General features: G+C 44.2%; 1 protein-coding gene across 2 annotated transcripts in view; it reads right to left on the reverse strand.

Moving 5' to 3' along the window:
- Positions 1-3,271, reverse strand: part of anapc2 (anaphase promoting complex subunit 2) — a 184,346-nt gene extending 181,075 nt beyond the window's left edge. For both annotated transcript variants that reach the window (XM_087998567.1, XM_043719833.2), the window contains exon 1: positions 674-3,271. In XM_087998567.1, the coding sequence (XP_087854693.1) occupies positions 674-3,271 (2,598 nt within the window). The remainder of the gene's footprint in view (positions 1-673) is intronic.
- Between the last annotated feature and the right edge of the window lie 11,344 nt (positions 3,272-14,615).

Genomic DNA, 14,615 nt, shown 5'->3' on the forward strand with positions numbered 1-14,615 from the left:
ATCTGTTTATTTGGTGTTGATTCCTTCACAGTCTGTCCAGTACTAAGTCTCTTGTTTCTTTCATATCATTTAATGGAAATATAGAGAATGTTTGCAAAGTCCTGCATCAATAGCAATTTGATTTCCAATTTACAACTTGTTACCTTCAAGTAGCTTCTAAAAATCAAACAATAGCCCTCACGAAAATCAAGAGTCCATATTGTATTGACTCACTGTAAAAGCGCCTACTCACATGTTTAACCTTATAGGTCATTTGATAGAAATCACTGACTTGCATTCACTTCCAAATCAGTGGTGAAAGAATCTCATTCACTAGATTTTTGTTTTTTTTTTGGGGGAGGGCATGCAACAGCCAGGATCTAACATCAAAGTGAAAGAATATTCCTGACGAACAGCTTTATTCTGCATTATACCATGACTTTATGAACCAATACCACTTTGTGATTGAAAACAAAAAAAAACTGCTGGAAATCACAGCAGGTCAGACAACATCCATGGAGAGAGAGCAAGCTAATTTTTCAAGTCTAGATGACTCTTCATCAGAGCTGAATAACCACTTTGTAATCGTAGCACTCAAGCATATTCAAGGATACACAGCAAAAAGAAATGTTTCACCCTGGGTGAATTCATGCAAAGGGTGAAGCCAGGATGTTACGTGAATCAGTAAGCTTACCTTCTTCCTTGTGGATCCAGCTTTGGTCAAACAGGATCGTTCCAATGACAGATACCCTCCAATCACCTGTATCTCCTCAGCAAGGGGATAGCGTTTCTTTAGCAATACTCCCAGTTTGGCAAGTGATGCTTCAGGATCTTCCACTGTTTGCTCATCAGTCCCATTTGCTGGAGAAACCTCATTTGCATCAACAGAGGTCTGCTGGGCTCTGCTCGCTGGCTTACGTTGAGGAACAACGGTGAAAGTGTTTCCACTCTTGCGCTGCACAAAGGGGTGAAGTAGGCCACCAACTCTTTCCTCAGGAAGCTCGTCCTTTGCTGCAGCTGATTTGGCCCTGCTTGGTTGCTTGGGAGTTACTTTCTCACCTGATCCCAAGATATCATCTATGTTAGTGATTGGGAGGTCATCATTCCGAGCTGACACTTTTATGAGGGTTACAGTTGGTTCAGCTTTCTGCTCTGCTTCTGACATTGGAGTAGGCAACAAGCTTGTTCTTTCTTCCTCAACTGAAATTGGAGCATTCATATGCTTAGAAGAAACTTCATAGTTACTGCCTGATGTTGGTTTATCCACAACCTCTTCTTCCTTTGGCTTGGGATCTGCTTTGGGAAGAGGAGGCTCTCCAAAAAGTAATTTTCCTTCATTACTCTGTTCACAATCAGATGAGCTAATCCTATCCAAGGAAACAGCAGAGACCCAGTCTGTTTGAGCTTCAGAATTGGATGCATTGGAAGCACCATTTTCATTTTTTGGCTTTTCATAAGAGTCATGGTTTGCTTCCTTATAATCAGAAGCTTCACTGGATGCTACAGAGGAACTCGCCCTCTTCTTCGGAATCACAACAAATGAGTTCTTCGACTGTTTTTTGAGGTTTGCCAGTGCCCTTGCCTGAATATCGTCTTTTGGAATGGATGAAACATCTGGAGGTGTGGCAGGTATGATTTTAAAGGAGTCATTCAGACTGGTGGAAGCAGATACACCGTTGCATTGGTTTGGAGTTACTTTGGCTGAACCTGCCACTTTGTGGTCCTGGTTCATCTTCCCCGAGGGAGTGGCACTGGATTTTGCAAGCAAAGATTTGGAAGCATCCGCTGCAGGAGGCTGGGGTCTCTCAGGGCTTAATTTAGAAGCTTTCCTCTGATCGACCACACACACGTTAGAAACCTCGCTGTTGGCAGCACTGAGAGAATAAGGCACCCGGCCACTCCCAAGTTCACTTGCATCCACCTGATCCTCACTATCCACTTCTCCTCCATTCACAGAGAATGAATCGGTTCTCATTAAATCGAGATCTGGGCGACCGTTCTCCATTACCTTATTCTCGATGATCCGATCCTTCGAGTTGCTCTTGCCGTTTTGGTGAGCGGGAGTGGTGAGACTTGGGGTTGACTCTTTCTGCCTGAGATGCCCAGTAGCAGGTCCACTCTCAAACTGCTTGCGGTAAGAGGATACAGAGAAGGGTCTGCCTTCGGGCTCAGTCCTGTCACTGGCAGCCAGCTTAGCATCCCCCTGGCTATGCGAGGACACAGAGGAGGCAGGAGGCGTGCGCCCAGGGGATGGGGGGCCTGAGCACCTGATCGGCGAGGACAAAGGGAAAGGTTTGGGCTGCGATGGGGGTGACAGGCAGTCCCGGTGAGGGCCAGGGGAGCGGAGCCCCTTGGGGCCCGCACTCGTTGGCCCTTGGCCGGGCTGGCGGACGGACAGGGGCTTTGGCAACAGGAGTGGCTTTCGGGTCCGGGGCCGGTCCCGGGCGGGGGAGAAGCCGTCCAGCAGGTTCTCCGTGCTCCGCGACCGGCTTGGCTTCACGTAGTTGCGGTCGAACTTCTCGAGAAGGCGGCTGACTTTCCCGTGCAGGGGCCCCGGGGGGCCGGCGTCGCCGCTGCCCAGGCTGCTCAGGTTCTCCTCGCTCCGGCTGAGCGTGCCATCGTAGACCAGCACCTCGGCGGCTCGGATCTCGGCCACGGTGCCGTGCCCGGGCCGGGGCAGCAGCTGCTCCTGGGCCTGGGGGGGCTGGCTCCGGGCCGGGCTGCCCGGCTCACTGAAGTAATCCGGGTCTGACTCGATGATGATGATGTTGTCGGCCTGGATGGTGCGGACCCCCGGCATGTGGCTGTACAACTCGAGAAGCTGCTGCAGCGGCTTGGCCGCATCCTGGCCCCGAGCTGGGGCTGGGCCCAGGCCCAGGCCCGGGCCCGGGCCCCCGCCGCCCTCCCCGGTCCCCGGTGACTGACTGTCCGCCCCCAGCCGCCTCCTCCTCCGCCGCTCCCGCTGAATGAATGGGTTCTCCTGGACGGGAGCGATACTCTCCAGCAGCACGGAGCCGCCGCCCTCGGCCCCCGGGCTCGCCTCCAGCTCCGCCCGGTTGCTATGGGACGCCGCCCGGCTCGGGATGCAGCTGCGGCCGTCCGCCGCCGGGCCGGCCAGCTTGGCCTTCCGCCTCTCCAGGATCTCCCGCTTCCAAGCCGGCATCCTGACACTGAGGCCGGCGGCGGCGGCCGCCTCCTGCTCCTCCGCCGCCGCCTCCTCCTCCTCCTCCTGCCGCGGAGCCCGAAGGGGAGACCGCGGCGGTGATAACGGTCTCTGCTCACTCACCGACATCCTGTCCTGACTGACTAACCGGGACCAGCGGTCCTCCACCGTCCCACCAACCACCGCGCTCCGCCCCCCCGACACGCCCCTCGTCCCCATGGAAACCACAACAACCCTGAGGAGGGAGAGGGCGGGGCTAAGGCTGCATCACGGCGCCACCTACCGGATGAATGACGACTCAGTGACATTCGGCCCATCCTATTCAAGCCAGCTCTCTTCAACAGCAATTCCTTTAGTTCCATCTCCTCGTCCTTGCCTGCTCTTCAGGTGCTTATCCATTTGCCTCCATGATTTAGCTCTATTGACAAAGCTCAGAAGCAGTACACGCGCACACCCACCCGTAAAAAAGGTACAAATTCCTTTGAAAATAAGTGCATATCAGACATAGAGAAAAAAAAATGCAAGGTGAGATAATTCTGAACCAGCAACTCATTTATCTGTAGTATCTTGGCCTATTTGGAGAAGAACCTGTCAGGAACAGTTTGGCCATTCACTGGAACACAGACCCGGATGATGAGCATGGTCATATCCACATCAAAAGTGGAGTCACCACCATAAAGAAGGGCTTATGCCCGAAACGTCGATTCTCCTGTTCCCTGGATGCTGCCTGACCTGCTGCGCTTTTCCAGCAACACATTTCCAGCTCTGATCTCCAGCATCTGCAGACCTCACTTTCTCCTCACCACCATAAAGCCAAGGATCCATTATTCCTCTTCAACTACATTTCCAATCTGTCTGAACTCTTGTAGGGAGTAGCATGGTGGATCAGGTGTTAGCACTGATGCCTCACAGTGCCAAAGACCCGGGTTCAATTCCCGCATTGGGTGACTGAGTGGTGTTAGCAAATTCTCCCCGTGTCTGCATGGGTTTCCTCCGGGTGCTCTGGTAGTGTCCAAGGATGTGGATGTTAGGTGCATTAGTCAGGGGTAAAATATAGGGTAATGGAATGGATCTGGGTGGGTTACTCTTCAAAGGTCGATGTAGACTTGTTGGGCCGAAGGGCCTATTCCCACACTGTAGGGATTGCTATGAAACAACATGCAGAAACTTAACACCATCCAGGACAACACAGCCAGTTTGGTTGGCATCACATCCACGACTGAAAATGTGTTGCTGGAAAAGCGCAGCAGGTTAGGCAGCATCCAAGGAGCAGGAGAATCGACGTTTCGGGCATGAGCCCTTCTTCAGGAATGAGGAAAGTGTGTCCAGCAGGCTAAGATAAAAGGTAGGGAGGAGGGACTTGGGGGAGGGCTGTTGGAAATGCGATAGGTGGAAGGAGGAAGAGCTTCTGGGCAGAGGAGATGACCTGGGGTGTGCAGTGAGAGAGGGAAGCTCTCTTCCTCCCTCTACAAGGATTTCAGTGAGTCCCTCTCTCACTGCACAACCCAGGTCATCTCCTCTGCCCAGAAGCTCTTCCTCCTTCCACCTATCGCATTTCCAACGCCCCTCCCCCAAGTCCCTCCTCCCTACCTTGTATCTTAGCCTGCTGGACAGACTTTCCTCATTCCTGCAGAAACGTCGATTCTCCTGCTCTTTGGATGCTGCCTGACCTGCTGCGCTTTTCCAGCAACACATTTTCAGCTCTGATCTCCAGCATCTGCAGTCCTCACTTTCTCCTCAAAGATCACATCCACTACTCATGCTCAGCAGCAACAGAGTGAACCATCCACAAAATGCACTGCTGAAATTCACCTTCCATACCTACAACCACTTGCATTTAGAGCAACAGCAAAAAAACACGTGGGAACATTTCCATCTGCAGTTCCCCTTCAAGCCACTCATCATTGTGACTTAGAACCAGCAGGTGAAAAACTTAAAGTGTAGCTTACAACTATATCACTGATCCTTCAGTGTCTCTGGGTCAAAATCCTGAAATACCTTGAAGCATTGAAAATGTTCTACACCAAATGAACTACACTGCTTCAAGAAGGCAGCTCACCACCACCACACCCAGGGTTTTAAAGAGAGATGGGCAATATATGCTGGCATAGCCATCAGCACCCAGATGGGAGAAAGTGAGGACTGCAGATGCTGAGAGTGTGGTGCTGGTAAAGCGCAGCAGGTCAGGCAGCATCCAAGGAGCTGAAGAATCGACATTTCGGGCATAAGCCCTTCCTCAGGAATCAACACCCAGATGCCATGAATGAAAAAAAAATTATTGCCTTCGTAGGTACTTGCAATAAATCTCATCTGGCATGTGTTCTCTCATACCACCAGGATGTAAATGTTCTTTTGAAGTCTATCACTAACTCCTTCACAATTCACATGACTTTCAGGTTTTGTGTCATCTTCAAATTTTCAACTTTTGTCTTGCACACCCAATTCCAGGTCATTAACTCATATCAAGTAATATCTCTTTCCTGTCACTCCAACCAACTTTATATTCAAGATGCCACTTCTCTTTCATGTTCCATGCATTTCAGTTTCACTGATATGCCTGTTCTGTTTCACTTTTATGAAACAACTTTTAGAAGTCTGTGAACAGAATAGTTAATGTTAATTGCATTATCCTCATCAACGCTTACTATTAACTCATCAAACAGCTCAATAAAATTAGTGCAACACTTATTCCCTTTAACAAATCCATGCTGACTTCCCTTAATTGGGAAACTTGAAAGGATTCAGAAACGATTTACAAGGATGTTGCCAGGGTTGGAGGATTTGAGCTATAGGGAGAGGCTGAACAGGCTGGGCTGTATTCCCTGGAGCATCGGAGGCTGAGGGCTGACTTTATAAAGGTTTACAAAATTATGAGGGGCATGGATAGGATAAATAGACAAAGTCTTTTCCCTGGGGTGGGGGAGTCCAGAATTAGAGGGCATAGGTTTAGGATGAGAGGGGAAAGATATAAAAGAGACCTAAGGACTTTTCCACGCAGAGGGTGGAAAGTGTATGGAATGAGCTACCAGAGGAAGTGGTGGAGGCTGGTACAATTGCAACATTTAAAAGGCATTTGGATGGGTATATGAATAGGAAGGGCTTGAAGGGATATGGGCCAGGTGCTGGCAGGTGGGTCTAGATTGGGTTGGGATATCTTGTCGTCATGGATGGGTTGGACCGAAGGGTCTGTTTCCATGCTGTACATCTCTATGACTAATTAACGCACACTTGTCCAAGGGATTGTTAATTTTGTCCTGGATCATGATCTCCAGAGGCTTTCCTCCAACTCAGGTGAAAGTGGCTGGGTTTGTTTGTATGCCTTTAGAAGACTCGACCATTTTGTCTCATATTTTCTCTTGGTCTCTTTTATTTCCTAAGTTGAGTTGCGCAAAGGAACTGGAAAAGACCATTCATCCCCTGCAGCCTGATCTGTTATTAATGAGATCATGACTAATTAGGAATGTAATTCCAACGATTCCAAAAAAAACCATAAGTAACTTTTTTATTTCTAATTCTTTGAACCAGTATAAGTTATCCACAGTCTCCAAATAATACTCAGGATCCATGATGCATTATCTTTAGCCTTGATTCCTTTAAAATCTATAGCTCCACACTTACTTGTAAACCAATTGGTCTTTACCAAACATCAGTCATCAACTCCCTTTCCTTGAACTTTATTGGTTCAGCATCTCTCTCTTGGTTTGCCCAACAACCTTTGATGCTCATCTCTTTTCTCCCACCAACATGATGTTTACCATCTCCCAATACTGTTTTTCATTGGTATGATGCACACCTCCACAATCAACAGGTAAGCCATGCAGAACAATGGAGCAACAATGAGAAAGATAAACAAAGGAAAACTGGAAACAAACATGACGCAAGAGAAAGCCACAATAAAAACAGTTTGGCAGGTTAGAGAGGGCCAGAAATTACACCAGGTTAATGTTTTTGTATATTCATACACTTCCTTGCATAACAGTTTGAAGCAATGGACAGAATCTGTTTGAAGGACAGTGATGTGAATGTTCTTTCTATAGCATTACATCTTTATACTAGCAAAATTATGATTCATTTTGGTAGGTTCTATGATGCCTGCAACGCATATGTCACCCATACCCACCAGCATATATACCCTACTGGATGTCAACACAGTATCAGAGCTGCAGCTGCAGCTTCAGTCTTCATTCACCAGGACAAAACAGTGACCAAATCCTGCACCTTCTGATTCAGAGACATCAACGCCACCACTAATCCAAAGACTTACTTCTTGCGACTAACTCATGATTGCTGACAACTTATTGAAGAACATCCATTCATTGCCCTCTTTCATTTAATGGAATTCGAAGACTCATTACCAAACCACATTCACACTAAACATCCCTTGTGTCCCAGGATACTCAGATCAGGACAGCCAATGTATTTTTGCAAACACTACTGGCTGCACCTGTGCTAGGTTACCATAGACAGTCAGTGGAGGCTGTTAAATACTTCACAGATGCCAGGGGATAGGACTCTCACATGGGAACAGAGCTGTACTCCTGGGCAGTTTATTTAGATGTTGTTCACAAGTTGTTGGCAACATCCCAACATATTAATTAGGGGTTGCTCAAGATAACCCAAGAGTCTATCTAATCTCTCTGGCACCATGTCTTATGAAAGAATATAGACTTTTTCACACAGCAGGTGGTGTGTGTATGGAATGAGCTGTCAGAGGAAGTGGTGGAAGCTGGTACAATTACAACATTTAAAAGGCATCTGGATGGGTTCATGAATAGGAAGGGTATAGAGGGATATGGGCCAGGTGCTGGCAAATGGGACTAGATTAGGTTGCGATATTTGGTCAGCATGGACGAGTTGGACTGAAGGACCTGTTTCTGTGCTGTACATCACTATGACTCCATGACTCTATAACATGACATCCTAAAATTGCAACTTACTTTCTCACTTATTTTAATGTAATCTGCAAATTTGGTCATATCACTTTCAATCCCTGCTTCCAAATCATTAATAAACTTTGCAAATAGTTGGGGCCCGAGTACCAAACCCTGTGGCACCCCACTAATTATGTCTTGCCAACGAGACAAAGACCCATTTATACTGACTCTCTGCTTTCTGTTGGGTAGCCAATCCTCTATCCAAAGTAATAAATTACTCCAAAACCTTTTGTGCAGCACCTAAACAAGTATCTTCTGGTAATCTGGATATATGACATCTAGAGGATCCTCATTATTCACTTTTCTTGTTATATCTTCAAAGAACTCTAGCAAGTTAATTAAACATGATCTACCCTTCATGAAACCATGCTGACTCTGATGGATTGCATTTTGACTTCCAAAATATTAGTATCACCATAATAAAAGCTCCTTTACAACAAGAATATTAATTAGCCATCTTCCTTCACAAAATATTAAATCTATACTGGCCTGTTCCCTAGTTGGTTCCTCAACTTATTGTTTAGAAAGCCATCTTGCATAATGTCCAGAAATTTATCCTTTGTATGAATTAGGTTTATCCAGTCAATATAGATTGAAGTTACCCATGATTACTGCATTACCCATTAACATATCTATTTTCCCTATTTATATTGTGATCTGCATTATCACTACAGTTGATTTCCTATAAACAACTACCAAACTTTCTGTTTCTTAGTTCCACCTTGAACTTTAGAACTAATGTTATCACTCATTACAGTATAAAAGTTGCAATGAGAGCTTAATTAACAGTTACCCACCAACTTTTCCCAGCTTCTTGTCCTTCTTGAAGGTCACATACCTTTGGGTATTCAAGTCGCAGCCGTAGTCTTATTGTAACCATACATCTGTAAAGGCCACCAGGACATACATATGAACCTACATTTGAGCTGACAATCTGTTTATTGTGAATACTGCAGAAATTCAGATATAGAGCCCTTAATTCAGTTTCTATTTAAACTGAATCACCTTCTCTTCTTGCCATATGCTTGATTGTCATTATTGTTAAGTTGATCAATTGCCTTATTATTTTCCTTTAATTTATTCAATCTTTCCCTACCATTCCATTTAATTTGAAACTTTCTCAACTTCCTTAGTAAATGACTCACAAGAACACCATCCCGAGCAATGTCCTGGTGGGGTTCACTCCACTCTCCCAGTATTGGTTTCGGTACTCCACGAATTGGAACTAGAACTTCCACACCAGTCTTTGAACCTCTCATTCATCGCTCTCAACCTTTCTACCTATGCCAATCTGCACGTAGTTTACATAATAATCCAGAGATTATTACCTTTGAAATTCAGTTTATAATTCAATGCCTAGCTCCTCAAAGTGATTATGCAAAACGGCTTTCATAGCCCGACTAATGTTACTGGAGCCTACGTGGACAATGAAAGTTAGATTATTCCCTCGTTGTTGCAAGTTTATTGCCAGCCCTGAGCAAATATCGTGAACTTTGGTGCCAAGCAGGGAGTAGTCACTATAATTATGCAGGAAATGTGACAGCCAATTTGTACACAAAAATATGAAAATGACTGGATAATTTATTTTGTGATCTTGGCTGAGAGATAGGGGCAGCATGGTGGCTCAATGGTTATCACTGCTGCTTCACCGTGCCAGGGAGCCAGGTTCAATTCCAACTCTGGGCAACTGTCTGTGTGGAACATAGAACTCTGGTTTCCTCCCACAGTCCAAAGATGTACTAATTAGGTGGATTGTATGTGCTAAATTACCCCTAGTGTTGTGTAGGTTAGATGCATTTGCCATGGGAAATGCAGGGCGAGAGCGATAGGGTAGGAGGATGGACCTGTGTGGGATGCTGATCAGAGGGTTGGTATGGACGTTTTGGGCCAAATGGCCTGCTTCCACACAGTGAGGTTTCTATAAAAAAAAGTCCTGTTATTATTTCTTTAATAAAGGATTCCTACAATTTCCCAACGACTCGTGCAAGAGCTGTTTCCTCATGTTTTGCATGTTGATATTATAAATTCACACTTCCTTGAGTTCTACAAAGGACAAAGGGAAAGTAAGTGGTATCTATTAAAGAACTTGCATTTAATCAAACCACCGATGTGTTTAAAATATCCTGAGGCACTCCATAGAGCACAGACTAGGGTAAAAAACTGTCATCACAGTTATTACTAGTTACATCTGGCAGCAATTGAGCTAAATGGCCTGTTCTTGGCTGAATGATGAAGATTAGTAAGAGAACTCAGTGGTCTTTTCAAATTGTGCCATGTGACCTTTTACAACATTTGCACACCCAGACGAAATCCTGGTCAAGATCGCATCTGAAAGACAGTGCATCTGACAATACAGCACTCCCTCAGATTGCTAGTGTCAACATAAGTTACATGTTCAAGTCCTAATGAAATTAGTGCTTGCACCTACTGAGTCATAAGTTACAGAGCAACGAGGAGGCACCTGAGAATATTTGTAACACATCAAGAGATTTCTGGTCACTAAATAGAGGTGAGGGTGGGGTTACATGACATTAAAAGTATCCACCCTCCTCTCTAACATTTAAATATTTTTAATCCTGGTTCATAAATGTTTGACAATTCCATTCTGTTGGTAAGGTGTACGTACACCAGAATGCTACAAGCTTTTCAAGTTGTAAGGTGTGTTCCACCCCTAAATGGAATCTAAATTGGCTACATCTGTATTCACACCCTGCACGGAATTTAGTTGCAACCTGTTTCCATAACATACAATGATGCAAAAATAAGAACAGTTTAGGTTGGCAAAACTAGTTTATTTTAAATCTGTGAACAATAGAAATTTAAATTTGTAATTATTTCATGAGTAACAAGTGAATGACTCACATGAGGTAGCTCTAGACACGTGTGCATGCCTTAATGGATCATGTGTGTTTCTATGGTCCCTCAGCTCTGAATGATGTTGCTAATTGCTTGGAGTTGTGCACATTGACAAAATATTGTATTCACAGCAGATGAAATGACATTGAATGCAGTAAAGGGTCATGGGGGACTTGACGTTTTGCCTTAGGGGTGAAATGCATTCTCAAGCAATGGGCTTTTGATTGAACAGGCCCTATAAAGACAAAACCACATATCCCAGGTGATCATGGATATGAAAGCAACCACTATTTGTGTTTCCTTTTATATTTGAAAATACTATCACATGCAACTGAATGGCTTTTTCTGCCACATCACCTGTGGCAATTTTCACCAATTAACCATCACCATTAAATCACCCACATTTCCAATTGTTCAATTACAATTCACGGTTTATTTCTCCTGCCAAAATGAGCCGATCTGATGCCCATGTTCACTCCTCCTACAGCACTGAGTGTTATAACTTCAAACTCATCCTGACATTAACATTGCATCAGAATTCTTTATTTGAGCTCATTCATTCTTGCAATGTATCAACGGTAAGACTGGGTTTTATGGTCTATCCCAACCCAAACAGCTCTATGACACAGCACTCACTCCATAGGCTGCTCCCAGGGGCATACACTAAGATATGCATCAACCATGTCTGGAGGACCACATACATGGCAAAAGATGCTCTTGGACAACCCAAAAAACCTGCTGGCTTCCAGTTCAAGGAATTGGCCTTGATCGAGCGCAGATTCACACATTCCAAGGTGTAGGACTACATGCTGAAGGTTGCACTAAAGATTGGGACAGCCACTGCAGGGCTGCGATGCGGAGAGGTCGTTACGTCGGCTGGGTAATCAGATTTCCTTCCAAAAAGGTAACAGTGAATCAGCTGGTTTTCAATATAAGTCTGATAACTTCAAAGGCCCTTCTATTGATACTGTTTTGTTAATTTTTTTTTGTGAGATTTGAACTCCAAATCTCTGGATTGTCAGTTTGTTGATGTTGCCACTATACCACCATGGCCCTGAATTCTATCTGATTAGCACAGTCACTTCAAATCTTACTTCTGTATGTTTTTTGAGGATGAATAGAGTTTAGATAAAGATCAGTTATAATGGAATTTAAAGGCAGAACAGGTTTGAGGGACGGAGTGGCCTCCACGTCTTTCTATTGTAGACTATCCCTTAGAGGTGAGTCACAATCCTACGTCAAAAGGGCAGTTGATCAGATTGAAAATGCTGAGAATGTGCGGCTGGTTGGTCTGCTTTACATTTCAGTTTCATGACATGCAATGATTCAGCTTGGCCAATGCCCTGGGTGTAACATTTCCACATTACAATTTGGACACAGGGTTACACCCCTTTCTTTGAGGGGATGGTCAAAGTACTGCACATTTTCTTTCTCAATCCCAGCACCGCCAGGATTTCAAGATAACACAGTTCTCTCCAAAAGGAGTACATGCATTTATATGTCTTGCTGGCCTAAACTATTTTGAATCAATTGAACTACTTTTTCTTAATGATAGTCTATACTAAAATGTAGCAAAATGCAGTAGGCAGTTTATGCACAGCAACATTCCTCAAGCAGTAACAAGATAAATGATTAATTAATATGGTTTTAGTGGTCTTCATTTGGTATATATTTGGCCAGTGGACCCCCAGGAGAATTCTCCTGTTCTTCTTGAAATATCATTATATTTTACATCTGGCCAGGATGAAGTGGGGTTATCAGTTTAACATCTGTTAATGAAGACTGGACAGCTTTTTTATTTTGATGGAGGTGAGGGGAGTTAGAATGTATTCTAGATTTGTAGTATCTATTGTAAAACAAAGTTCTTCCTGATATCAGTCCTGAATAGTACATCTCTGATTTGAAAGTTATGTGACTTTGTGTTGCTTGCCCCATTCCTGACCAGAGTTCCACTTTTTAAAAAAAATTCGTAGGTCATGGGTGCTGTGGCTGAGCTGGCATTATTGTCCTTCGCTAGTTGCCCTTGAAAATGTGTTGGTAGTTGAGCTGCCTTCTTGAACACTGCAGTCCTTGAGGTGCAAGCGTACACACAGTTGATATGAACAGGTTTTGAATCTGCAGTGAGGGAACGGAATTTCAAGTCAGGATGGCATGTGAGTTGGAGGCAAGCTTGCAGATAGTGGTGTTCCCAAGTATCTGCTGCCCTTGTTCTTCTGTACAATAGCAGTCAAGATTGGTAGAGCTTTTGGGGGTTTGGTGAGATGCTGCAGTGCTTCTTGTGGTGGTACGCAATGCTGCTAATATGCATCAGTGGTGAAAGTTGTGGATGAGGTGCCAAACAAGCAGACTGCTTTCATTTTGTTGATGTTGACCTATTTGAATATGGTTTGAGATGAACTCATCTAGGTAAGTAGAGGGTATTCCATCACACACTTGACTGATGCCTTTAAGATTGTGGACAGACTTTTACAGGCAGGACGCAAGGTACACCACAGAATGTTTAGCCTGTCACCTGTTCTTGTAGCCCCAGTATTTGATTGTGGGGGATTCAGCAATACCATGGAACATCAAGGGTCAATAGATAGATTCTGTGCTGTTGGAGGTGTTCAGTGCCTGGCAATTGTTTAGTATGAATATTAGTGTAACTTAGCCTGAGCCTGTATGACTCTAGTGTATATAGTCTTGTATGTACACAGGGCTCTGGATTAGTGGTGCTGGAAGAGCACAGCAGTTCAGGCAGCATCCATTACCTGAGGAATGGTGCTGAAAAATATCAGTAGTCAACTACAATGATTAACTTTTTTGAATTCGACTTTTGAATTAATGGACTTGATGAGCTAGCCTGAGCTGATAATGGACTTTCCCAAAAATCAGAATGAAACTGTTTATGTTACTTTATTTTTATAAACTCATGATGCACTTCCTGTGCAACTTCCCATCATGACTTAAATTCAATTACGTGTTTATATAATGCATGGGAATAGAAGTTGGATCAACAATGGGATATTTTGGGAAAGGAAACTGGAAAATTGCAGAATTAATATCTTCTTATTCTTGAGTTCTCTGCCCAAAACCTGTCCCTTAATGATGATTTGTTGAACCACTGCAATTACTGTGATATTTTTCCAATGAATAGGGCAGAGAGGCAGGCCCTAAGTTTGCTGCAGCTAGAATGGTGACTGAACTTTGTGTCATTGATGTTAATTTTAACCATATGGTGGCCATCTGCCCAATGGAGCTAACTAAGCCCTGGAATAAATACATACCAATAAAAAGGAGAAAACCTGGTGTTTAAGAATGTTATGGCTAAATAAAGGGGTTTGAAACAAACAAGGGAAAGTTTGGGCTCTGCAGATATGTTGATTCAAGTTCTCAATTTCTCTGGCAACGAATCTTTGCGCAAGGTTTGAACTCTGTGCTGTTGGTATTTATCTGCACTCTAGCCATCTAACCCACCAGCCCTGTACAGGTGTGATAGCATGATATCGATAAAAGAACACAAGAAAGTAAAGGTTAAATAAAATTATGGACAAACACAGGAGAAAATCTCAAAAATTATTAAAATTAGTAATGTCCTGTACAAATACTATATAAAAAGGGAATTGTTAAATATGAGGTGAGACCTGAGGGGAGGGTATAGTCAGTTTGCAAAAGATAGATGAAATTTTAAAGGACCTTACTTC

Source organism: Chiloscyllium plagiosum, unplaced genomic scaffold, assembly GCF_037043375.1.
Source record: "Chiloscyllium plagiosum isolate Xiang-an unplaced genomic scaffold, Cpla_swu_hap1 HiC_scaffold_21, whole genome shotgun sequence".
Lineage (NCBI taxonomy): Eukaryota > Metazoa > Chordata > Chondrichthyes > Orectolobiformes > Hemiscylliidae > Chiloscyllium > Chiloscyllium plagiosum.